This window comes from Sphaerulina musiva, assembly GCF_000320565.1.
Source record: "Sphaerulina musiva SO2202 unplaced genomic scaffold SEPMUscaffold_9, whole genome shotgun sequence".
Lineage (NCBI taxonomy): Eukaryota > Fungi > Ascomycota > Dothideomycetes > Mycosphaerellales > Mycosphaerellaceae > Sphaerulina > Sphaerulina musiva.
Genome location: NW_016017391.1, coordinates 607841 through 632327, shown reverse-complemented (window position 1 = coordinate 632327; position 24487 = coordinate 607841). Strand labels below are relative to the sequence as shown.

General features: G+C 52.3%; 10 protein-coding genes across 10 annotated transcripts; 3 read left to right on the top strand and 7 right to left on the bottom strand.

Moving 5' to 3' along the window:
* The first annotated feature begins 124 nt into the window (after positions 1-124).
* On the top strand, positions 125-881 carry SEPMUDRAFT_151033 (uncharacterized protein). Its single transcript, XM_016906553.1, has one exon. It carries the CDS (start codon positions 182-184, stop codon positions 401-403), a length of 222 nt encoding a protein of 73 aa, XP_016758064.1. The 5' UTR covers positions 125-181; the 3' UTR covers positions 404-881.
* Positions 882-1731: 850 nt separating this feature from the next.
* Positions 1732-3299, bottom strand: SEPMUDRAFT_151032 (DUF1640-domain-containing protein; the record flags this gene model as incomplete). Its single annotated transcript, XM_016906552.1, has 1 exon — positions 1732-3299. The coding sequence occupies one exon, from the start codon at positions 3294-3296 to the stop codon at positions 2472-2474; it is 825 nt and encodes a 274-aa protein (XP_016758063.1). The 3' UTR covers positions 1732-2471.
* A 677-nt stretch (positions 3300-3976) lies between these two features.
* SEPMUDRAFT_151031 (uncharacterized protein) lies at positions 3977-4701 on the top strand. Its single transcript, XM_016906551.1, has one exon. The coding sequence runs from the start codon at positions 4006-4008 to the stop codon at positions 4471-4473; it is 468 nt and encodes a 155-aa protein (XP_016758062.1). The 5' UTR covers positions 3977-4005; the 3' UTR covers positions 4474-4701.
* Positions 4702-4808: 107 nt separating this feature from the next.
* On the bottom strand, positions 4809-8347 carry SEPMUDRAFT_151030 (calcium ATPase). The gene is made up of 3 exons (XM_016906550.1): positions 7985-8347; positions 5429-7902; positions 4809-5365 (listed from the first exon to the last, which is right to left on the bottom strand). The coding sequence occupies exons 1-3, from the start codon at positions 8100-8102 to the stop codon at positions 4952-4954; spliced, it is 3006 nt and encodes a 1001-aa protein (XP_016758061.1). The 5' UTR covers positions 8103-8347; the 3' UTR covers positions 4809-4951.
* Positions 8348-8535: 188 nt separating this feature from the next.
* SEPMUDRAFT_70902 (uncharacterized protein) lies at positions 8536-12834 on the bottom strand. Its single transcript, XM_016909920.1, has 3 exons — positions 9507-12834; positions 8649-9451; positions 8536-8585 (listed from the first exon to the last, which is right to left on the bottom strand). Exons 1-2 carry the CDS (start codon positions 12657-12659, stop codon positions 8891-8893), a joined length of 3714 nt encoding a protein of 1237 aa, XP_016758060.1. The 5' UTR covers positions 12660-12834; the 3' UTR covers positions 8536-8585; positions 8649-8890.
* A 1211-nt stretch (positions 12835-14045) lies between these two features.
* Positions 14046-16176, bottom strand: SEPMUDRAFT_50755 (cytochrome P450; the record flags this gene model as incomplete). The annotated part of the gene is made up of 6 exons (XM_016909175.1): positions 14046-14224; positions 14352-14757; positions 14923-15287; positions 15388-15407; positions 15480-15701; positions 15842-16176. 6 exons carry the CDS (start codon positions 16174-16176, stop codon positions 14046-14048), a joined length of 1527 nt encoding a protein of 508 aa, XP_016758059.1.
* A 1732-nt stretch (positions 16177-17908) lies between these two features.
* Positions 17909-20236, bottom strand: SEPMUDRAFT_151029 (MFS general substrate transporter). The gene is made up of 3 exons (XM_016906549.1): positions 19666-20236; positions 18569-19588; positions 17909-18453 (listed from the first exon to the last, which is right to left on the bottom strand). The coding sequence occupies exons 1-3, from the start codon at positions 20161-20163 to the stop codon at positions 18211-18213; spliced, it is 1761 nt and encodes a 586-aa protein (XP_016758058.1). The 5' UTR covers positions 20164-20236; the 3' UTR covers positions 17909-18210.
* A 102-nt stretch (positions 20237-20338) lies between these two features.
* Positions 20339-22521, top strand: SEPMUDRAFT_70898 (uncharacterized protein). The gene has a single exon (XM_016909919.1). It carries the CDS (start codon positions 20717-20719, stop codon positions 21242-21244), a length of 528 nt encoding a protein of 175 aa, XP_016758057.1. The 5' UTR covers positions 20339-20716; the 3' UTR covers positions 21245-22521.
* Positions 21326-23296, bottom strand: SEPMUDRAFT_16250 (uncharacterized protein; the record flags this gene model as incomplete). The annotated part of the gene is made up of 1 exon (XM_016908006.1): positions 21326-23296. A coding segment is annotated over one exon (1971 nt), but the record flags the coding sequence as incomplete, so codon positions are not given.
* Positions 23297-23746: 450 nt separating this feature from the next.
* On the bottom strand, positions 23747-24457 carry SEPMUDRAFT_127670 (uncharacterized protein). The gene has a single exon (XM_016902166.1). The coding sequence runs from the start codon at positions 24008-24010 to the stop codon at positions 23801-23803; it is 210 nt and encodes a 69-aa protein (XP_016758055.1). The 5' UTR covers positions 24011-24457; the 3' UTR covers positions 23747-23800.
* Between the last annotated feature and the right edge of the window lie 30 nt (positions 24458-24487).

The following is a 24487-nucleotide window of genomic DNA, read 5'->3' as shown; positions in this document are numbered from 1 at the left end:
TCTAGCGAGCATTGTGTAAGAGCTCACGGTAATTGTTCTAGGCATGTTATAGCGCCGACGACTGCATGATCCAGCCCACAACCCTCACACACTCCCAACGATAAACGGTGAACCTTATCCCCATCTGCGGCTGTGTAGGATCCTCGGCGTTGTTCGCCTTTGTGCTGCTATACACATATCGATGGTGAACGAACGCTTCAATCACTCTTTTTCGCGTCTTTTCCCTCTTAGACCGTTGCTTGACACCTCTTATGCTGAGTGCTACTATGTCTTAATCTTGACCGACAAGACTGCCGGTTGCGCACCACCGCTGCTAGAGCGACACTTGCAAGATCGTGTGCGAGATCGTGTGCGAGATTCCTTTATTGCTAGCCCGTTCGTTACCGTTGAACAAAGTGCTTAGGGTTCGTGCCAAGGCCTGGGCGAATTTTCGGGGCTAGGCAGGCTACCAAAGTCTGCCGGTGGCGTCGAGCCTTTTCAGCGAATCATATTTCAACGTGCAGAACGTGTTCGTTTCGCAGGTCACGATAAACTGACTTCACTTCCCCCAGGGCCCCAGAATCTATGCCTCCACGGCGGGGCTATGGGCAGACCCCATTTCTGTCTACTTGCAGACCCCATTACCGTGACCTTGGGCCTTCCGCAGTTCCGCTGTAACCCTACCCCCTAAAAACATCGCGTGTCCTTCGCCGTCTTCCTTACCTACCTCCTAGGAGTTCTCTTCCTAATAAATGCTTAATACCTCGGGGACACCGAATACCTCGGGGATACCGATTAGATTGCCCCCCCACCAAAGCCCCAAGGGGGCCTAAGGATCGATAGGGGTATCCTTCGGGGTGCAATATGAAAGTTAAGAAGGACCAAGGTAAGCGGAAGCCTACCTTATTGAGCGAGTACATATCGTAAGGCCCAAGGCCACGGTAATAATCCGATGACTCAGAATGAGGTCTGCAACTATACAGAAATGGGGTCTGCCCATAGCCCTGCCGCTGCCTCCAGCGCTCGCAGTCTTGGCCTCTTGGCATATTCCAGCTCGTCGTAGCCGCCGTCGGACGTTCTTCTGCTCTTGGTCTTTGCTTATGTCCTCGGCCACACTTAGCTCTACCAGACAAGCCATGCAAGACTGTATTGGCCGCGCTCAAGCACAGAATTTGGCACATGCAGAGTCTTCACAGCGTGCTGCACATGGATGACCAACAGTTCTTGGGCCACGTGGGTAGCTAAGTGTCCCTTGAGGCGTCATTGCACGGGCATCTGCCCTGACAATCAGCCTTGGCTCGGACCAAGTGAAGGATGTGAACGGCACATTTTAGTAAAGATCGTAGTCTTCTGCCGCTCTGCCTGGTCCTTCAAACCAGACTGGTCCTTCCTGCCGGCATGTGGCTGACACTGAAGCTCGTGAGGATCGATAAACAAGAGAGCAAATGGGCATCAATCACAACTGTGATCGTGGTTGTGGCAACCTATGAACGAGAGGCAGTGACCTTGTATATGTGACTAGGCTCGGCTTCGACCAGGAAGTATCGCCGCAGTCGTCAGTCACGCTGTATTAGGATGTAGTCCTCTACCGCCGCGCCGGGGTATGTAAACCCAAGCTGAATTGTAAATGCATCTTTGATTGCATATGATCCAATAGTCGCCTGGTATGTTACGGACATACTCGAAGCTGTATGCAGCTGCTATATCTGGTCCGCCACGAGCCGTATGACAAGGAAGTTGCTATTGTTGGTTTGCACTTGAACATGTCTCTTTTGGATTCAAGGGGAATCCTGTTGCCCCTTTGCGCGATGCTCTAGGGAGCGATCACTCATTCATGAGGCTAAGTAGGACCGATGATTCCATTTCTGAAGTCTTCCCGCATACGACATGCCCAAAACACTACAACTACTACTGCGAGGCCGAAGGCCGCCGGCGGACACGTTGTCCAATCCAGGCGCGCAAGTCGCTACTTTAGTCATGTCGGATTTGCTGAGGGGTCACATATGTATAGTGGCCAGCTCGTGGTACCGGTCTTGGTCGGAAAACGACAGATTGTGAGCATCTAGACGTTATAAGTCAACGTCATCGCACAACATCACACCAGCTTTGTTGCCTTGCAAAGTCGTGGTGCAGAATCTGAATTTGCACCTCCCAACTTGAAAGTGGCACTTGCAGTCCATGATGCGTCGTGGTTGATGTGAGGTCTACGCAGTGAAGTTGGCTGTTCGCGACTTCGTCGATCCCGAACAAATATAAAAGCCCCCGGAGGCCACACTTTCCAGAGAGGTAATGCAGGAGCAATGCAGTGATTGCTATGCATGTATCGTACACGAGTGGCCGGAGCACGCCTCATGTCCCGGAGGACCCGGAACAGTGCAAGGTGTAGCTTGAAGCAGGTGTCAAGCAAGCAGCAGATTCTGGCAATACAAGCTACACTGGTAACTCATATTCCCGAGTTGAATCACTCTGAACTTACTTGTATGCGCAATTCCCTACATCAACAGCCGCCACACACCCAGAATGATGGCCGCCGTACCAGTGCACACACCCATCAACCACTGCAGCGTGGAGAATTTCACCGCTTCCAGCCTTTCCCTCAACGCAGCACTCTCCTGCTCAATCCTGGTCTCCGTCTCCTTGATCTTCAGATCCTGACTATTCGCCTCTTCTCGAATCCTCCCCTTTTCCAGATTCAGATCCAGCCTCACGGAAGATTGCGTTCTCTGGACTTCGTCCCTCAATCTGTTATTCAACTTGGTGACTTCGTTGGACAGTCTCTCGTGACTGGCTCGCGTCAGAGCCGACTCGGAACTGTCCGCTGACAGAAGTTCGGAGCGTAGTTTAGCAAAGTCGACTTTCTGGGTGTACGTGGCTTTCTCCTGATCTTCTCGGAGGACCATTGTCCGTGTCAGATTCTGGATGCTTTCTTCGATGACGTCGGAGAGAACGAGCATCATGGCGCGGGCTTGCTCTTCGGTGAAGCCTTCCTGTTGGAGGCGCTGGACGACTTTGAGGGTATCGAAGTGGTGGTCTCTCGCGGTGGGAGAAGTTGCGGAAAAGGCACGTCGGGCAGCATGGTGGATGATGGAAGCAGGCGATGTCCGTCTCTCAGCCCAGGCATTGCGCGCAAAGGCGGCGGTCGCTGCTAATCGTTCAGGTCGGGCGGGGCTGCTCGTGTGTGGTGCGCGGTGCTGGGTGAGGCCGAGGCGGAGGCATGCTGTGGGCGGGATGATGGGTGGTATCGTGGAGCGGACGGGGGTCGCTGTCGATGGTTGCGAGAGTGCGCGAAAGGCGAGTGGTGGAGGACGACGAGGCATATTGGGAAGTGTGGCTCACATTCAGCGGATGAGTGGGAGGTACAAACAGACTGACGAAGCTGGGCTGGCTGCATGAGAGCAAGCGCCAGCGGTTGGCGGGAACGGAGGATGAGATGACCCGAACTTCTTCCTTATCTCTGAAACCACTGGCCTCTCTCCCTAGCAGGTAGGAGGTACCTCCTATCTCTTATCTCTTTTCACTTCACTTCACTTCTTGCCTCTGATCGAGCTGACATGTGATTGAGTTCGACTTGTGCCATCTCGACCACATTTTATATATCACCAAACACACCAACGACAATGCTGTCCTCCTGTCCACGACAGCGACAATGTCTATCGATCTGCATTGGCACCATTGGCATTACGTACTGGGCTTGACACCCCGCCTGCTGGAGTAGCCCAAATTTATTCGTGCTTGGATCACGAGGCGTCAAAGAAATTTGCCTAGGCATCTGCTCTGTTCCTTCTCACTTCCTTTTTCTCACTTTGATTTTCTCACATTTTCTGCCTACCTTCCAACTCAGCTTCACAATTGCATCGTCTCACAAACAGCAGAAAACTCTCATTTCCGAGAAAAGAAAAAAGAAAGAAACCTCGCAACAGCATCTGAACCCTACTACCTCTTATTTCCAAAAGCTCCAGCAACAACCCCAGAAGAAAGAAAAAAGAACAACAACAACAACAAAAACAAGAAAAAGAAAAAAGAAAAATGGCCGCCCCCGAAATCTCCTCCTCCTCAGCAAAAACCTACGGCCGCGGCGGCGCCGGCAACATCAACTCGCGCCCAACCGCCCAACTCCAATCCAGCGATCTCCAAACCCCCACAATCAAATCCTCGACCTTCACGACCGGCCGGGGCGGAGCAGGAAACATGGCCAACGCCAACTCCACGGCGCCCGAAGAAGCGCGTCTACGTCAAGACGTCGAAGCTCCCAAAGCGCATGGGAAAGAACTGGAAGGCACGTATCATTGGGGACGAGGAGGACAGGGAAATATGACGACTTTGGTGAGAACGCAATCGGGGGTGGCGGGTGAGGGGGATAATCTTAATACTACCTCTAATAAGAGTGGGAACAGAAGTGGCAGTTTTGGAGGAATTGTGAACAAGGGAAGGGAATTATTGGGTTTGAAAAAGGATTATAATAACAAGGTGGCACAGGAAAGTGCTGTTGAGTAGATTTCCTTTTTTTTTTCTTTTTTAAAAGAAATTCTCTTTTTTCTTTTCTTTTGCAAGAGAGAGAAAAAAAGAGATACCCCTGCGATATTATGGCGTTGGAGGATCTCTACATACTACCTACCGTTTTCGAAGGGATGTAGCTTTTCAGAATGGGGGGAGGGGGTTTTGGTTCTGGTTACAATAACAACAGTACGAGAGCAGCTCGGGATAATTCGACAGACGACAAAAAAGCAACTTTTTCAATCACCAAACACGTTCCATCACAAGTAACACAATGCTGTACAAAGGTCCTTTCTTCCTACACTTCGCAAAATACGTGAAATATGCATACCTAGGCAAGAACTTGTTTTTCTATTCTCCTTTCCAATTCTAAGACTCTACTCTATATCTCTGTAGGGTGGTGAATACCAAATATATCCATCAGCCACATTGTTCAAGTCAAGTGGAATTGTAATAACCAAAACCGCGACGAATCCAACTAGTCCAACTTCTTGTTCGACCGGTTCGGCGCATCGGCTGTCTCCATGAAGAATGCTCTCTCTAGGCCCTTGAGCACCTCATCAATGACGACAATCGGTGCGCTCCATGCCAGAACAATCTTCCACTCCTCCCAACCCAGTGGTACAATTCCAAAGATGCCTTGCAAAATTGGTGTGTACAGGAGTGCAAAGTGCAAGAGCATGGACAGCGTGATGGCGTAGATGAGGATCATGTTCTTCCACACCGGGAGAGTGATGAGCGACTCGGATGAGGAGAGGGCGTTCATGGCATTGAGCATTTCGATCACGACGAGAATCGAGAGGGAGATGGTCGAGGCGGTCTTGGCAGAGGAGTCGGCGAACATGGTGCAGCCGATTTCAGGGAAGGCAGTGGAGCAGCGGTGGAAGTGGCTCTGTGATTGCAAGCGTTAGTAGAAGCTCAAAAAGCCGAAAGACAATGAAGATGATATACTCACCAGTTGGTAAAAGGAGATTTGAGGGCCTCCTTCATAGAACATAAACCACCAAGCGTAACCTCCCACGGTGGCGATGCCCACATAAGTTCCTATCACCATGTAGCGGAAGAACAGCCAGCCAGAAACCAGTGGCTCATCTCTCTTGCGTGGTGGTCGCTTCATCACATCGTGATCCTTCGGGTTGAAGCTGAGTGCTGTCGCAGGAAGACCATCTGTCACCAGGTTCACCCACAGAAGTTGAACGGGAATGAGTGCTTCCGGCATGCCGAGTGCTGCTGTCAAGAAGATGGAAACCACTTCACCAATGTTCGATGAGATGAGGTATCGAATGAACTGTTGGGTGTTGTTGTAAATGCTGCGACCTTCTTCCACGGCCGTCTCTATCGTCGCGAAGTTGTCGTCGGCCAGGACCATGTCGGCGGCGAGCTTGGCAACATCGGTGCCAGATCCCATGGCGACACCAATGTCACTCTTTTTCAAGGCAGGTGCATCATTCACTCCATCACCCGTCATGGCGACCACCTGATTGTCGGACTGAAGGAGGTCGACCAGTTTCGACTTGTGTCCAGGCTCGACACGGGAGAAGAGCGACGCGTTCCGCGCAGCTTTCAACTTGTCCGATTCGCTCAGCTCGTCAAATTGACGTCCAGTAAAGCTCTTGCCGATAAGGTTCTCGTGCGCGCCGAACACGCCAATCTGTCTGCAAATGGTCTCCGCGGTATTCTGGTTGTCGCCAGTGATGACAACGACACGGATCCCCGCTGAGCGACACTTGGCGATGCTCTCAGCCACCTCAGGGCGAGGTGGATCAAGCATACCGACGAGACCTAGGAAGGTCATGCCTTGTTCGAGCTGTGCGTATTCCTTGGGAGTCTTTGCAGTCTTGGTGAGAGGATTCGTGATATTATTGACGCTGGCGAACCCAATGACACGCAAACCTTTGTTGGCGAGATCCAAAATCTCCTTTTGCAACAACGACGCGTGCTTGGAGCTGAGCGGCACTTGCTTGCCATCAGCGCCCACAAGAGTGTGTGTGCAGCGCTCGATGATAGACTCTGGCGCTCCCTTGACGAGCAGTCGCTGCGTCTTACCGGCACCCACGAGTACAGACATGCTCTTGCGATCGCGAGAGAATTCATATGTCCGCAGCTTTTGTGCTTGGCTGGCGTAGTACTTGCTCGCGTGGTCGGTCCTCTGCTCCGGCTGCAGACTTCTCTTTTGAGAGTTGTGTGCCTGGTCGGGAGTTCCTATCTTTTCTGTAAGGGTTCTCAGAGCTCCCTCGGTAGGCTCACCGACGTTCATGAAGTTGCCTGTCTTGCTGTCATATGCCAGCTCCGCATCGTTACAAATCGCCGCGACCTCAGTCAGCTGTGCAATGGTCTTGGATGTCGCAGCTGGTGCATCAATGGTCTTTTCGCCACGCTTGACAACACCGTCTGGTGCAAAGCTTGTGCCTTCCACCTCGAGTTCCTCCAATCCAGACTGTGACTCATTGATATAGACAATCCTGTTCACGCTCATCATGTTTGTGGTGAGCGTGCCAGTTTTGTCCGAGCAAATCACACTGCAGCTGCCGAGAGTTTCTACTGAAGGCAAGCTGCGCACAATCGCATTCTTCCGAGCCATGGTCCTGGTACCCAGAGCGAGACAAGTAGTAATGACTACAGCCAGACCTTCAGGGATTGCGGCAACACCGAGCGACACGGCAATCTTGAGATAGTAGATGGCTCCCTTAGTCCAAGATCCGCCCAAGGAAGGATCGTTGAAATGTCGAATGTTGATCAGCCAGACCAAGATACAGATGCCGGAGATCACCTTTGCCAGAGTATCGCCAAATTCATTGAGCTTCTCTTTTAGAGGGGTAGGCTGTGAGATTTGGGAGGCGATGCTCTCATGAATGTCACCAATGGCAGTATTCGTTCCAGTCAGGACCACAATGGCATGCGCATGTCCCGTCACCACCGTCGTTCCGGAGAATAACATGTTGATCTGATCCTGCTTGACCGCCTGCGCATCACTGATGGCTTCGGTGACTTTGCCCACGCTCTCGCTCTCTCCGGTCAAGATACTCTGGTCCACGCGGAAGGCATTGCTGTTGATACTGAGCAGCCTGCAGTCGGCGGGGATCTGGTTTCCCACAGCCACATCTACGACGTCTCCCGGTACCAGCTCTTCTGCCTTGATGGTTTGAATCTTGCCATCACGAATGACCTTGGCTGAGTTGGCGCTGTATTCTTGTAACGCAGCGATTGCCTTTTCAGCCGAGCTCTCTTGGCTCACACCGACGACTGCGTTCAAGATCAGGATTGTGAGGATGACGGCGGGGTCGACGAATGCGGTCCAGCCTTCTCCCTCCTCAAACAAGGCGAGAACGAAGGATACAGCAGCCGACCCGAGCAGGATGATGACCAGTTGGTCCTTGAACTGCTCGAGGATTAACTCCCACAACGGCGTGGGAGGGTCTTCTGGGATGGCTGTGTACAGCGTGTTAGTCATGCATGTCCTAGCTCCTGCAAATCTTCCTCTATAAGAGTCTCATTCTTTCATTGAACGCACCATTCTTGCCGTACTTCTGCCTCACGCCTTCGATAGCGCTTTGTGCATAGCCCGTTTGTTCGGTAACGTTGAAATGCTTCAGCACCTCTTGCGGCGAGCGCACGAATGCGTTATCCATGGCGATCTCTCTCTCGACCTCTCGACCTCTCAATATCCCTCTCTTTCCCCCTTCAATCTCTCCCTCTCGATCCTCTCGGGCAAAGAAGCTACAAATTTGAGCTCGCTATCATGTCCGAAGGGGAGCGTTGTCGGGAAAAGAGCGGCGACGGCGGTGATGTTCACAGGTTTGCCGTTCGGGCAGTGGTTTGATTTCACTTCCTAGGATAGGCGACTGAGGATGAGAACGAACGTACGACTCAGAGACGTCAAGTGTTGGTGGGTAAAAGGTATACAAGACCAGGATTCGATGTAATTCTAGAAAGAGGCCACCTAAGTCTACAAAACTTCAGTTCCTATGGAAGCTTCCCGCCCCGCTTGCCTTCGCCGAATCGCCTGGCCTCCTTCGCCGACCCCACGTTCGAGGACCTGCATCTTTTCCCGTCCGGCGTCATGCATCATGCTGGAAGCCATGACCTTTACATGGATGCGCTCAGCCGAGGCTCTAACTCGATGAAGATTAGCTTTCATTCTATTGCCTAGTGTCCCTTGGAGGCTTGGGTCATACCTCCATGAAATCAATTCTGAAGGTGAAATGAATATACCGTAAAAGCTTCGAAGATGGAGTGACGGGAACAACTGTTGTTTCGCACGCATCTCATTCCAAGGCCTCATTATCTCTCTCTCAATCGACATGCTTCGCCGGAACGCTCCACGCACGCTCAAATGCGTCTCTGCAGAATACAACGTGACACCAAAAGAAGAAGAACAACAAGAAGAAGAAGAAGAAGTCGAGCCAAAGATGGACGACTATCGTCCGTATTCCAAGCTCGGGACAATCACTGGTCCATACTTCATCGGCTGTCCAAATGCCCCCTCATTCTGCACCATAAAATCAGCAGCCAAAGATAACCTCCCCGCACCGCCTCGATGCTCCGAGCCGGGAGTCTGTCCGCCGGAACTGAAAGCCGTTTGCACCAGTTCAGGATCATAAGCAACACAAGCCAAGTAGTTTCTCCGCCCCATCAGTCTCCTCATCTCGCGCGGCCGTCCATCGACGTCTGCCGCGAAGATTTCCATCATGTCTTCTTTCGTGTCGCTTTGTTGTCCCACGACACTTCTGTGGCCGTTTGCCGGGATGTATATTTGTTTGTTATTGTGGAGTAGTTTGATGCTGAGACTGGGAGCTGGTGCATTGACGATAGATGATGTGATGAGCTGGTACATCGTCTTGTGATCCGAGGGATGAGCGGGATCGTGTACAAGGCCTGCGCCGCAAACGTTGACGGAACCGGAGAGGAAGGTCATGCGGAGGGATTTGTTGTGGGAGATGCCTTGTAGAGTGCGAATGATGTAGGTGCGCTCGAGGTCCTGTGGGCCTGTTAGTGATGCTTCAGGATACAATAATATAGAAACACAATTATACCTTTGAATCGTGCGTCCACAAATCACGCAACTCATCGAGAGTATTAATCTCGCCAAAGGGACTGAGGACGCCTTGCATGAGCCCCGACTTTCCGACGGCTTTCTTAGCGGCGTCGAAACCGTGATTCACCATGCCTTTTGCACCGACGATACTGGCGACGCCTCCCGTGACTTTACCAAGCATATTGAAGCCGCCAGTGACCACCTTCTTTCCCGTCTGCACCGTGCTGGCCATTTGTTCCACGCCTTCCAGCCGCGGATAGATGATGGGTACCGGCATCAGCCAGATACAGTGCTGTACGCTCGGTGGCAAGGTGGCGACCTTGGGAAAGATGCCTTGATACGTTGGGCCGGCCATGACTTGTTTCTCGTTGCGCTCGCTCCTTGTATCGGGTCCCACAATGACCACGCTAGGGCCCAGGTACTTCACAAAGTGCCAGCCCTTGCCAGTGATGGTAAACAGATCAATATCATTGGACACGTTACGCAGGATTTCGTGGGTGGTGTGGTGCTGAAATAATAGGAACATCTCGATCCCGATGCGACCCAGATTCTTGAAGACATGGCTTTCTTGCATGTACTCGGGGTACGAGCCATATCCGTCGAAAATGTCATGGTCGTCCAAGCAGCATACATGTGGGATCTGCGCAAAAGCTTCCTTGACAGCCGGCTGGTCGAAATGTGAAGTGTAGTAGTGGAAGTACGCATGCGTGACATCCTCTTCCATCTTCGCGGTCCACTGCGCAGTCTTGCGATTTTCTTTCCCACTGATTTGCGTCCATTGTTTCAAGGCCGGAATGTCCTTCCACAAGCGATCTGCGTAAATCTGACCTCCCAGTCCCACTTGAGTATGAAATCCACCGCATTCCTGATGCTTCACGAGCACATCCTTCCACATCAGAGGTGCACCTCCTAGTCGAGACCTTTCATTCGCGGAGACGTTGATCGCAAAGTCGTTGCCAGAATGCGCCACAAATCGCCAGCTCGTGTCGTTCCTCCCAGCAACCAGGAACTCGTACCTCGTGCAGCCCAGGTGTGAGGTGATGGCATATGTCCACTTGGCGGCGCCCTGGTCGTCCATCTTCAGGTCGACATCATATCTGTAAAAGATCCATCGCTGATGTGAGTGTATTGGATGTGCTTTCAACTGTCTGGGATTGGGACTCAAGTCTTGCGACTGGTGGAGATGTATGGTGGGTGGCTGATTACCAGCATCAGTGATGAGCATGATACTGCCAAGCCATAATCCTCGCTCGAGATCCATATTGGTATAGCGCAGGTACGGACCAAAGTACACTGCGTTCGAGGGCGTAATCTTGTACATGTCCACTCCAGCGCTGGGCGGCGGGCCAGTAAAGCCTGTTGCGGTCGGACTTGCTAACGGGTTCATGGTGAACATGCTGTTGCGGTCGTAGTTTGCCATTTGCTGCACGGGAAACCCTGGAGATGCCAGTGGCTGCTTGAATACTGAGCCGACGGGGCTTGCGAGTCCTCCCACGGGAGACATGGGCTCCTGTAGATTGAGCGGTGTGGGTCCTTTGGGAAATTCCCATTGTGTCGATTGCGTGGGTAAGTGAATATAGTAGTAGTGCCCCGAATTGTTATCGAGATGCGCGATCCAGCCCTCTGGAAGAGGCGGCGGACTTGCAGGACCTGCGGGACCAGGCTGTGGTGATGCAGACTGGTTCGCCTGCGCGATGTTGATTGGTGCCATACCATGTGCTGCTGCTGCTGCCGCCCCATTTTGCTGTGATGATCCAGGCTGTGGGGATGGAGTCGACAAGTGCTGCGGAGGATCGTTAGCAAAAGCGGGATGCGGTCTACTGAGATCAGATGGTCGCCGTCCACGATCCGATGCTGCGACACTGGGACTTGCAGATTGTGCATATCTGCCCTTTTCATTTGGGTACTGCGAGTTGGCGGATCCAGCGGGAGCGGGCGAGTAAGCTGGTGGCGGTTCCTCGTGAATGCTCATGTTGTTCATTCCACCCTCGAGGTTGTTGACATTGCTAGGTGAGGCACCAGACGGCTGACTAGGTCTTGGATAATTCTGTTGAGGCGGTCGTTGTTGTGAGGAGACTTCTTCCGTCCCTTGAAAAGCGATCGGGGGTCCATGTGGCGCGGAACCAGGTTGTTCTGTTGGACTCCACCTGCCACTAGCATTGTATTGGCCCGTCGATTGCGGCGCATTCAGCTCGCCTCGCCTGGGCTGCGGTTGTGCATAGTGCGCTCGCCGTGCTGCGGCTGCTGCACTTTGTGCCTGCATCTCGTTCAAAGTGCTTGTGCCGGGTATCCCAGAAGCTGCATATCTCGCCTCAATGCCGCTGAGATCCGATGGCACTGCATCTCCACCGATTGGTGTTTCCGGGGGCGGGGGTGATCCTCGGGAAGCTCGTGTCGTGGATGTCGATGCCGTGCTGCTTAATCGATTCACCCCAGCAGGATCCGGGATGTGTAGTTTGCTCTGTGCTGGTATACTGCTTGGTGTGCTGTTGCTGCTGGCAAGCGGCGCAGCACCCAGTGGAGGAGGATAGAATTGCTGAAAGTCGTTTGTCGGCTCGCTGGGCTTACGCGTGACCTTGACTGCGAATAACCCATCATCTTCGTCGCTCTTCAGAGGGGGCTCTGGACCACCTGGGGAATCGGGAGGAAAGATGTTTTTAGCAGGAGCTCCCCGTCGTTCAGCTAGTCTGGAAGTCGACACTGGTGACGGAGAACCCCCATATCCCCCCACAGTAGGCTTGTTCGGGTCGTTTGCCGCGAACCTGGCTCTCCCTCCTGCTGCGGCACTGCCACTTCCTTGTGACGACATGCTGTCCTTGCGTGGCCGCCTGGCCGTTGTGTCTGCCAATTCTTGCGGCTGCGATGCGCCTGGTGTGGCCTGTCGGCGGGTACGGTCGTCGGGGTACGGCAGCGGAAGAGGTCCAGAGGGTGGAGGGGAGGTGGGAGCGCCGAACGCGCTAGGTGGCACTCGATACCGTGCCCATTGCTGCTGAGGATCGACGGGATACGGGATCGAGGTCGAGGGCTGGGGTGGTGGTGAAGACTGCTTCTGAATGCGGAGGGGCTTGGGTGTTTCGGTTTGTGGTGGTGCTGACGTCTCTGGTTTCAGGAACAGCTCCTGTCGTTCTGCGCTGGAGGAAGGCATGTCCATCGCGATCGTATCTTGCCTGCTTTCCTCTGCTCTTGCGATCCTGCTGGCCACGCCGGGCTCGTGCCGCTGCTCTCGGCGACGCGACGCGACGTCGTCAATTCTGTGAGGAGAGGATGAAGGGGCGGGGCGGAGCGGAGTGGAGGAGTGGAGGGCAGTGAGATGAAGCAAAAGGAAGTACTACAGTTAGTTACCTGAGACTACGCTAGAACGACGACCTACATCCAAGTGAAATGGGCTCCCAGTCGGTCGACCTGTAAGCGCGAGCACTTGCACAAGTGACGTGGATGTGCAGGTGTGAGAGAGCAGACGGCGACGCGTGATTCGACAGCAAAGCGCCCGCAGCTGAACAAGCGACGTTTGCTTTGGCCTTGGCCCGCCCCCCGGTGGGAAAAGAATTCAATAGGAGGACTCTATAGGGGCGTCGGGTGATGGCAGATGGCCTCGACCCTGCGGCCCATGATTGCCTCTCCTGCATGTGCACCCACTTGTCACACTAGAAGGAAGTTGTATTATGGGATGTGCTGGGCAAGAAGAGTAGTTCGTTCTAGTACAGGCAGAACTACCTCCTAGTTCAAGAGGGGTCAATATACCTCTTGTGAAAAATAATGCACGGACCCGGACATAGGTATGCATACCATACCGTTTCGAGACTCTATAGCCGGACTATCCCCCAACGAGACATCGGGGTTTTCCAACGTCCTCTCCTAGCCTAAGCCTGGAGCCTTGCTTTACTTCGTATTTGCCCTCCGCCCACTGCACACGCGTCTGCCATCTCATGAAAGGGAGCACCAAGAGAGGGGGCAAAAAAAAGAAAACAAAAAAGCACTTCCTGCACACGCGTAGCCAAGCAGTAATGGACTCTTTGCGCAGTGCTACCTCCTAGCTTGTAGCTAGATCTATGACTGTAAGCCAGCTTCGATCGTCGGAGTTCCCTCGGCATTTGTGAGTATACCTATATCTCCATCACATCCTCCGACTTCTTCCGGGGGCGAGGGCGTGAGATGCACAGCACAACTGGTGAAGACCACGAAAGAGATTGGGATGGAATTGGTGATGATCGAGGAAGGACAGCGTGGGCTCAAAAAAGCAAAATTGATGCGGTGAGGTAATAAGGTAGGCATGTATAAGTAGGTAGGTATATATCGTCAAACCACCGACCTACCTTACCTACCTTATCTTACCTCTTGCGTGAGGCAGAGTGACAGCAGAGCAAAAAAGGGTTTCCAATCTGAAGCATCATGTTCCAATACACAAATCTTTTCACTCGTCAATGAATCAATCGATCTAGAGAAGCAATCTAGTAGCAAGCAATGAATCAATCAATCAATGACTCCTCCATCCGCCGCCGCCGCCGACGACGACGACCTCTCTTTTTTTTCAAACTTTCTATGCGCTAGGGTTGACGCGAGTGAGTTTGCACATCAACGGCGGCTTTCCCCAAAGCAGGTAGATTTTCTGTGTGTCAAACCATCCATCCGACTCCGGGCACAGCTCCAAATCAAACTGCAGCAAGACCGACGAGAGGACCAATCTCATCTCATGCCACGCCAGATTCTTTCCGATACCTGCCATCATCATCACACATCACATGTCAGCAATCAACTCCCTCTTCTTCTTCTTTCACACAAACCAACAAAGGGAAAAAAAAACAATGACAATGGTGGTTGGGGAGCAGTGATGGTAGGTACTCACAGTTTCTCGGCCCGGTACCAAACGGTTCCGCAGCACCAAGTCGATCATCCTTAAACTCAGGATCACCCAACCATCTCTCCGGTCGGAACGCCATAGGGTCCTTGAAATTCTGCGGCAATTGATATCCCGCCAATTGATGAATGGCGACGACCGTGTTGCCGGGGACAAAGGTATCGAGGAGGTTACAGCCTTCTTTGGGGGTAATTCGGGGCAGCTGGCCGGGAGCAGGCGGGTAGATGCGGAGGGATTCTTGCAGGATGGCATTCAAATTTTTGAGACGTGCAAGAGCATCGAGTCGCAGGTCGTGGAGACTGTTGAAATTCTCGCGGATTTCTTGCGTGAGAATTTTGAGATATTTGGGGTTCTTGAGGAGGAGGTAGGTGGTTCCAGCGAGCGCGGATGATGTCTATACCATTCATGCATTGGTCAGTTGCCATTTTTTCTTCTCATTTCTTCTTTTTCTTTTTCTTTTTCTTTTTCTCCTATTTTCCCGAGAGGGAGAGGGGAAAGGGGAGGGGCGATAGTCTGGACCTGGACAAAAAATGAGTGAAGAAAGAGTAGTACTACGCACAGTCTCGGTACCAGCAATCATAAAGACCGAAGCGTTGGAGTGCTGTTCGTCCAACGTCAAGCCACCAGGGCGACCGGAGCTCTTGATGATTGCACTCCACAGATCCTGTCGACTGGGATTATCCAGTTCCGTCCGACGATCCATTCGATCCTTGGTAAAATTCCAGTGGACGATTCTCTTGGCTTTCACCGGGCCATGTTGGTAGATGTATGTGACGATATACTCCAAGATGGGATGCAAGTTTTTGATGCAATTGATGACGGCCCCCGTCGCAACATTGGCAAAGATCAAGTGGACCCATTCGTTGAGTTTGCCCGAGGCCAACATTCCGAGGTCCTCGGCGAAGCAGATATCTGCCATGACATCTGGGTAATGATACGCGGTCAGATATACATTTTAAATTGGAGAAAAGGATATGCAGCAGAACGAGCACCACATCGATCACACACACTGAGAAGAACATACCAAAGGTTAAGCAGTGGTACCTTGAAGCCGTTAGCAGAATTCAGAGAGAGAGAAAGAGAGAGAGAGAGAGAGAGAGACAGGAAAGCACATACAGGGTCGCCATATCCACGGGCGCTGAAGCCGACTTCACCAGTCTTTCTCCAAATTTGCGCGCCCATCCCTGGAGAAGCGGCTCAATTTCACGAAGAGTCTTATCGGCGAAAGAATGAGACAAGACTTTGCGTTGCCGAGAGTGCTCGGTTCTGTCGAGAGCGTCAAATACACTGCGCGTGTGATTGACGTTTTGATCAAAGTAGTGGGAAGGATCTTTGAGGCTGGGAGGAAGAAAGTATTGTCAGTCCGTAGTTGGAAGAAAGCACGAGGTGCCGCCCAGGCTACAGTGGGTGTGCGAATAGATATGTGTGCGGATAGATATGTGTGCGTGTGAGAGGAGGGTATGTGTGTGTGTGCATACGTTACGCTCTTGAATCCATTGAGTTCCTTCCACACCTCCGGTGTAGCAGCATAAGACACCTCTCGGGGGCGAATGCGGACGGCGACGCCATATTTGCCGTGGAGTTTGACCAACTCACGGTCCTTGGTACCTCGAATGATTGCAATGACATCGGGAATCCTGGTGAAAGCTCGCAGTTTGGGGCCGGGAATGTGTGACAGAGGGCCAAAGTAGACACTGTAGAACCGTGCCAGCACCGAGTATGTCGAGTATAAGATTCCGAGAGCTACGGCGAGAGTCCAGACATTGTCTTTTTTGGAGAGCCCGCCGCTGGCGGGAAGAATAAAGGTGGACATGATGAGGTGGTCGTGTTCCAGCAGCAAAGGCCGGTACACCCAGAGGATGAATGGGTTAGTCGGAGAGGCCGATGCCTCGACGCTGGCTTTATAGCATCAACTATTCCTCGCACTGTTACACGACGGAGGCAAGTCTCGTCCTAGCACCGCTTCATAACTCGTACGACCTGTGCATAACGAATGGCAGCTTGCTGAGCACTATCCGTCACCCACTGGCATATGAATTGACACCACCACGCAGCGGCGTCGATACTAGAGAGCTAGCACTTGCATTGCCATGTGGTCCTAAGTGGATCGTCGTCGAACCAGTTTCTGCTCGGCTTCTGCATCCTAGTTGCTTTTGTTGACTTTTTCCCCTGTGCCCTGTAGTCTCTCTTACCCCTGTTCGGAAATCTACACAAAACTATTGTATCTTAGGAGAGTAGTGTAGGTGGGATTTTCCATCCGGATTGATATTATCGTACCTATAAGTCAGATACCTTAAGGCATGAGTGATATGCTGGGTAGCCACCCACTATCGTATTTTTACCTGGGCTGCACATTTCGCCGGAAGCGGCGCACTCCGTTATCAACGACAATAATTATGGATAGAGTTGGCCCACAGTCACTAATAAAGTGGAAGAAGATGGTGATGAATGCAGGTTGCGTCGAACGATGTAGATGAGAACGACGCCAACGCTTGAGTGGCGGGGAACTTGTGGACGCGCGCTGAGCTTCCGGAGCTTGGCTATTTTATGGACCTCATGGACCTCGATTAAACCTGTCGGATGCTCAAATGGCCGGCGTGCAAATTTTTCTTTTCGCTTCTGCTTTCTCAACAATAACAAGAGCGCGCGTCTAGACTTACCTTCTCCCTACCTACCTACCACCACCACCGCCACTTCCTCCTCCTCCTCCTCCTCCTCCTCCTCCTCCTCCTCCTATTAGACCAGACGGCCTGATCTGCAATGCCTCGAGATATGAAAGGTGGAGATGGATCCCCAGGCGTGGTACACTTCCCGTCTTTCGGGAGGGGTTGACCATATCGCGTGCGAGATGCAGATGAGCCGTGAGGGTGAGGGTGAGAGTGGGCGAGTGGTGTAGATGGGCATGTGCTATTGGCGACGCGTGTGTTACGGTGATGATGATTAACGACGACAAAGGTGAAGGTGAGGTGGAAGATGCAAGTGAAGAATAGCATATCATAACTCCTTTCGTGGCAACGAAAAGCATTATGTTGTTAGGAGGTATGGTGAGGTTGACTGAAAGGGCATAAGGTTGAACGGACTGAACGGATTGAACCTTCATCGATTATTCATCGATTATTCATGGATGATGCCTCGATGGCTCGATCCATCCAGTTAGCTCAGTCAGCCAGTCAGCAAGGGGCAAGGATCATGGTTCCATTTGGTAGCGCCGGCATTCCCGTCTCTTGTTTCTCCCGTCTCTCTATCCGTGTTGCCTAGTGCAGCAAGCGACAAGGCTGTATAGAGACAGAACCATCAGCACCACCTCCACCCTCACACATACCATGTCCCTCTCAAGATGCATGCATAAGATAAGGTACCTGATATCTAATCACGAAAGATGTATAAAATCTCCGTCTCCGTCTCCGCTCCACTCCCTCCCTCCCTCCCTCTAGCTGTCCATCACCTACCACTACAGGCAACACACCAGTCGATCGTGGACAAACCACATGGGACTTTCTGGGCTGATCATGACGATGACTGCCAGCCATCATTTATTTGCCTCCATCATGACGAAGCCTGCCACGGCCCAACTACATGTACCCAAGGCATAATATAGCGAGCTCCAACAGGCGGGTCCAAAAGTCGACAGCTTGCTCGCCAAAGTACGAGCGACGCGCCGAGAACCCAAGGGTCTGGGTACATAGGTAGTAGTAGTAGTAGGTGGTAGTAGCAGTAGTAGTAATCGACGATTGACCAACCCATTGATAATAACCATCTTAATGTTCGCATGGCAGGTCGGTAGCCCTCCAAAAGAAACCCCCAATCTGCGCCCCTACCCCTCTTCCTCCCTCCAGTACCTCTTTTCTCAAAACATTTGGCGATTTCTCATCTCGACTGGCAAAAAGACCATAGTGAGTGCAGAGAGCCAGATGCCGCCCGCTCCCAACCACAACACGCCAGAACTGTTACTGGAGAGATAGTGTTGGCCCGCAAAGGGCGCAACAATGCCACTAATGCGACCCAGACACGAGAGCATCCCGCTTGCGCTGCCTCGATAGGAGGTATCGAAGAGCTCGGGAGCAGAAGCATATAGCACTGCATTGAAGTACTGCAGAAGCCACGTCAGCAACCCCATGCACTCGGGAGCGGGGAGGGGGGAGAAACATTAGGTAGGTAAGGTAGGTAGGTATGTATGTCAAGGAGGTCAGGTAGGTACCACTTACAGTCTGCATAACATACTCAAAAGCATTAAGCCCAACATAACCCGCCGTAGTATAAACTTGCGTATACATAGCCATAGCCACACCTTGCAAAATCGCAGAAATGACCAACGACCATTTCCTCCCCACCAGAGGCAATTGCACCGAAACCAGCCCCAAAATCGCCCCCAAAATCCCCGGTAGATAGATGTAAATGTAATGCCGATACGTCTCTGCCACGCTTCCTGAGCCGTCCGAGACTTCATTGCGAAGCAAAATGATGGGTAAGAACGATCCTGCTAAATTAAAGGACCAGTAGTCGCCCATGTAGGCGATGGCGAGTAGGATGAAAATAAAAGCTTGGAGGGGATTGGAAAATAGGGCTTTCAGGTTGCCGAGTCCTCGGGCGAAGTTGCGAAGTACTTTTTGAGTCTTGCGAGCTGTACTAAGCTTTTCTCCGCGTGTCGCGAGTTGCTGAGAGTCTGAGGCGACGCCTCCCACCACAGAAGAAGAAGAAGAAGGAGAAGAAGTCTCATCAATCGCCTGAAACATCTCGAGCGTCAACGTCGGCGGAGGCGCTTTGTTGAAATATGCGATTTTGTGTAACACATCAATGGCTTCCTGTTCGCGCCCATGACTCAGTAGAAACTTGGGGGATTCATACAAATGAAAGATAAAGTATCGCAAGAAAAAAATCACAAGGGTCATGACACCCAGAATGATGAAGAGATATCTCCATCCCATATTGCTGTCCACGGTGCAACACGTCGAGGAATTCCGAGCTTCTCCGTCCGGGATGGTCACGCAGGATGGAAGACTGTCGTTGCAGCGCCAAGAGGGTTTCGCTGCGGTGCCATATGCCACGGCAGAGGCGAAGACGACGCCGATGGGCTGCCAGAGCGATAGCAGCGTGACCAAGTTTCTGCGGTTTTGAGGCAGGTATTCGAGGGCAATGGTGGCATCGATGGGGATGTTGCCACCGAGACCGATGGATGCGAGGAAGTATATGCCGCAGATGGCGTTGTAGTTGAACTTGGGAGCTGCCTGGATCGCACAAAAGTCGTGAGTATATGAATATATATACATATATATCTGCATATATATGGGGAAGAAGAACATACAAGAATCAGACCAAACACACTCGTAATGAGACATGTTAGGTTAAAAGCCCATTTCCGACCAATGATGTCGACCAGGATGCCCCACGAGAATGCGCCCACAGCAAGTCCCGCGTTCGCCAGAGAATAGATCTTGCCCGTTTGTCCATCCGGCACATTCATCTCTTGGTAGATGGCCGTGGCCGCGAGCCCGACGCCCTGCGACCACGCCAGGTCGAGAAAGTAGCCAAAGCCGCAGAGGAACCAGATACAGATCTGATATCGGCCCAGCCCGAAGCTGTCCAATTCGACATTGATCAGAGCCGCCTTCTTCTCAAACGCGGTGAGAGGATGGGTGGCATTGCCTTGGAGAATGGCCCGGATGGAGAGCTGAGTGGACGATGGATCCTCTAGCTGAGCCAAAGTCTCGTCAACGTGCTGCTGAGACTGTGGGTTGCCACTAGTAGAGCCGTTGTCTGCTGCTTCAGCTGGCGGATAGGTAATATCCTTCTCGGAGGCCATACTAAGAGGTGGGGTCTGCGCACACTTCTTCTATACCGTATGTAGTCGTCAATGAGTGATCCCAAGGAAGCTCAGTGGGCTGCCTGGAGCGGGAGCTTCCTCGACCACTACCTCCTACAGGTATGTTGGCATCATACGTAGAATGTACAGGGATCCCAATCCCTTGCTATCATAGGTCATTATAGGCTCCCTCGATATTGTGGCACAGGAGCTTAAAAACCGGGCCACGTCCGCTCCCCGCTGCCGATCTCCAGTGCTAAGAAGCAGTAGTCGAACTTTCAATGGTACGCCACACTGGAGAGGCTCACGTGTGGCCAAAATTCAGCCTGAGGCGCACACAATAGATGCACTTACGCATCCACTGACGTCGATCCCACAGATCACTACTGGAGCTGCTCTAGTGTCGTCGAAAGCAACCGAACAATGTCTTCCAGCTTCGATGTGACGATCGCCTCGGCATCTTCACGAGTGGTTAGCGACAACTCCTGTATAAAATGATGGGTTGCCGAATAGTCACATTCCAGAGCAAACACGCGAAGCCGCTCAATCAAACATGCGCTTCCTCGGCCTCCTCAGTCTGGCCTCGCTCACATGGGCCGGCACAATACAAAAACGAGCTTCCGCTGAAGATGTAAACAACGACATTACGGGCATCGACATCGCAGTCCGCAACCTCACAGCAGTCGTCACTGCCTATCAGGGCGGTATACAAGAAGCCAGTCCGATCTTCGCTGCCGCTCTGGCCATCCACGATATCAACCGAAAAGGCTTCCGAGATGCGAAAGCGGCTCCCCCATTCACTTCTGCCGAGTCCAAAGTCATCGCAGATAACGTTCAGGACAGTGTCGGTGTCAGCATTCCAGCTGGCGTAACCATCATTGAAGGCAAGAAGCCCTTGTTCGATGCCGCGGAGTTGACAAGTCTGATCAAGGCCACCATCGATCTGCTCAAGGGAGATCACGAGAGTTTTAGCTTGGCTGTCGCAGCGAAGTTGAGCTTGGATCAGTTTGCTCCGGCAGCTGCTGGAGCTGGGAAAATTGACGCTTCGCTGCAGAAGGCGTCGTTGTACTATACTCTGTAGTCATGGAACGGCAAGTGCTCCGTGCACACATCAGAAGATTATTATCCTTGTCGTTTTGACATGATGCGATCAACCTCTTTCCAAGCCTTCGAGAGCCGCTGCAAGTCGTGCATTGTACACGTGATCCCCGCCTCGAAAGTCCCGGCATATGAGGTTGTGGAGACCTTTGAGTAATGCCCTGACTGTGAATTCAGATCCAGTGCTATCCAGAGTACTGGGGATTGCGTCGCCATCGATGGGCGATATCGCCGAGTCCAGATCTATGCTGGCAGAAGTATTCATGGCTACAATGACTCCCATGGCCATGTCAAACATCTTGGAAATGAACCCGACACCATGGATTTCCATCGATGCCAACTCCAGCGTTTCACAATAGCGCAGTGCCGCATGCGCAACGTGACAAGCAAAGTCGACTCGCAACTCACAATGATCCGACTGCTCCCGCAATAGCTGATGGGATAGACAGAGAGTCCACAGCCGATTTAATGTCCAGAACTGTGTCACGGAAATATCGGCTTGTTGGCTTTCAAAGAGCTGCGCAAGTGGCAGTGGTGTGACGGAAGGAGCAAAGGAGATGTTGCCAGAGATGGAAGCTTCACGGACCCGTCTCTGCGCTCGAAACATTTGCATAGCTTTGCGTCGATCGAAGTCTTCGCAGTTGCCATCACTATATCGACAAAATCCATTCCAACAGTCCATGACGCTCTCATTGATAGCATCGAGTGTGTCCATGAGGTACAGCAGCCCCGTCATACCCACCGAGTCGGACTGGTCCTGGTATATGAGAGAGGATATGTACTCGCTGGTCACGAGTGGGTCAAAGGCCTGCATGAAACGGACAGTGATACCGGGTTGCCCGCGAAAACTGATGGGATGGTACCGTTGTAGAGCGTAAGCGCGTTCAGTGACGGATAAGACCAAGTACGTGCGTAGCCATTGTTCTTTGACCTCTGAGGACAGCCCCACGTAAGAATCGGGCAGGTGAAGTCCGAGCGAGTGAGCCAGATCCACTGCTTCTCGCAATCGATGTCGAGCCGCCTTGTGCTGACTACTGCCGAAAAGACACGCGAACAAGAAGAAGCTGGTCAGAACCATCTCCACTGTGGGATTCTCTCCAAAATCTGCTGAAACACGCATCTTGACGCACTCGTCCAGTAACAGGCGCCCCTGTTCTATTCGTGATGTCAGGGAAGCATGCTCATGTGTCTGAACGGGTTGTGTCATAGCAAAGGCACAGAGACCCAGCAGCATAGCACCATACTGGGGATCCGTGCGATGCTTGCGCAACAGCATGTTGGAGTAGATGCTCGTTCTATTCAATATCGGAATTGTCGGATGTAATCTTGTAAAGTAGACATCGATCCATGGCAGAAGGGTTGTCTCGTTCACTTTCACGGGCCAGATATCGGCTGCTGCTGTCAAGGGGGGTAGATCCAGCTCCCGAATTGCGACAAATGGGTTGCCAGTGGGAGCAGGAGACGCATTTGGTAGACTCGCAACTTGAAATGTGCTTGTGTTTGCCATCAGGTCCTCGTAGCTCGATTCGCGGAGCGGCTGCTCAGATGACCCTCTATCTTCAGGATGCTGCGCCGCCTGTCGGGAGCGCTGCTGTGTATAGTCCATTTCCGCATGGGTACCTGGAGAGGCCTCGACGACACTTGGGGGAGATGGTGACAGTGGCCACGTCGGCGTCCGCTCCCTGTGGTCCTCCGATGCTGCGTTACGGACTGCTGGTGCAGCAGAAACACGTGGGCCGCTGCTCGCGGTTGGGCTATGCAAAGGGCCTTGGCGTTCCCCAGCAGTTGCCAGGCCTTTTTGATGAAGCCGAATCTCCTCGATGCGTTTGCCAACTGGACCGCGCTTCTTCCTCGCCTTGTCATAAGTGCACGTGACTCCTTTGGCCGCGCAAGTCAAGCAGGGCTTCTGACTTTTCGGCTCCTGCACTGCACATCTGACTTTTCGACTCTTGCACTGGTCGCAAGCGCGGTCTGCCGCTGTCCTGGGCCTGCTGCTGCTAAAACCTCCATTGGCAGCGTCCAAAATGGAGAACATGACGTGCCGGGCATGTTGTGTCAGAACTGAAAGAGAGGGCGAAGGGGAGGACCGGGAGGGGGAGTTGGTGAGTGGAGTTGCTTCAACATGGTCGAGCTTATACTTCTATAAAGTCACAAAAGCATTATCTTGGGCCGGTGTTTTTATGCAGGCAAATGCATGGGCCACGTTTCATGCCAACATCCCGGCACCACGCTTTTCTCACGAATAATATGTCGTCAAGACGCATGGTCTACATAGACAAAGTATTGCCTCGTCAGTGTTGAGATTCGTATCTCGTTCTTCCATTTCAGCCAGTTCAAAGGGCATGTAAGACCTGTCCAATGGCAGCTTCAATTCTCCAACCAATCACTTGAGCACCACCACCACTGTGGAGAAATACCAGTTTCGCGGCATCCTTATGCTTCGGATGGTAAAACGAGCCAGAATGCTGGCATAATCGTAAGCCCCAAGGTAATAGCCCGCTTCTGCCGTTGTACCCTCCGATGCGCCAAGACGCTGACCCTACCGCTTTCCCCAGATTCCCACCCAGAACCAAGTGGCGGTATCCTTCACGTAATCTATTTCTCTTCGAACTTCGCCTTTCATGTCGACAGCCTTGAGAGAGCTTACGTCTCTGGCGTGAACTACCTTAGCTGCCACTTGTGCAATGACAGAATATTGGCAGGATATTGGCAGAGCGGCTTCGGTACGGCTTTTACTTATTGCTCTCATACAAAGTGCCGTTCGCTGTCTGTTGAGCAATGGATCCTGCCTCTCCGTCGACACCAACTAGGCTTGCTCGACGCGCCTTCATATGTCAATAAGCAGTTGATTTGTACCGAGCCTCTCTGTTCTGCCGGATGTTCGTCCCACGAAGTCTTTAGCCCTCCTCTTCGGTGTTCAAAAGTGTTCTGATATCTTTCACATTGCTGCAAGCTCCGTTTCTCGCTCCAATCCATTGGTAGGTATGTATTGCCGAATGCCAAATGGCCTTAGTTGTCTTGTCAAGCCGAGCATAGAGCTCAACAGGAGATCATGGCATAACCAGCACCGTGGTCGCCAAGTCTCTCGATGGGCTTGGGAATGGCAACATCGTGGCTTACTCGAGCTATTCTGCCGCACAGCTACGAATGGATCGTTGCATAGCTTCCGCTTCTTAGAGGCTGATATTGGTCGACCAAACTTACCCAGCTCTTGTCCTGCACAGGC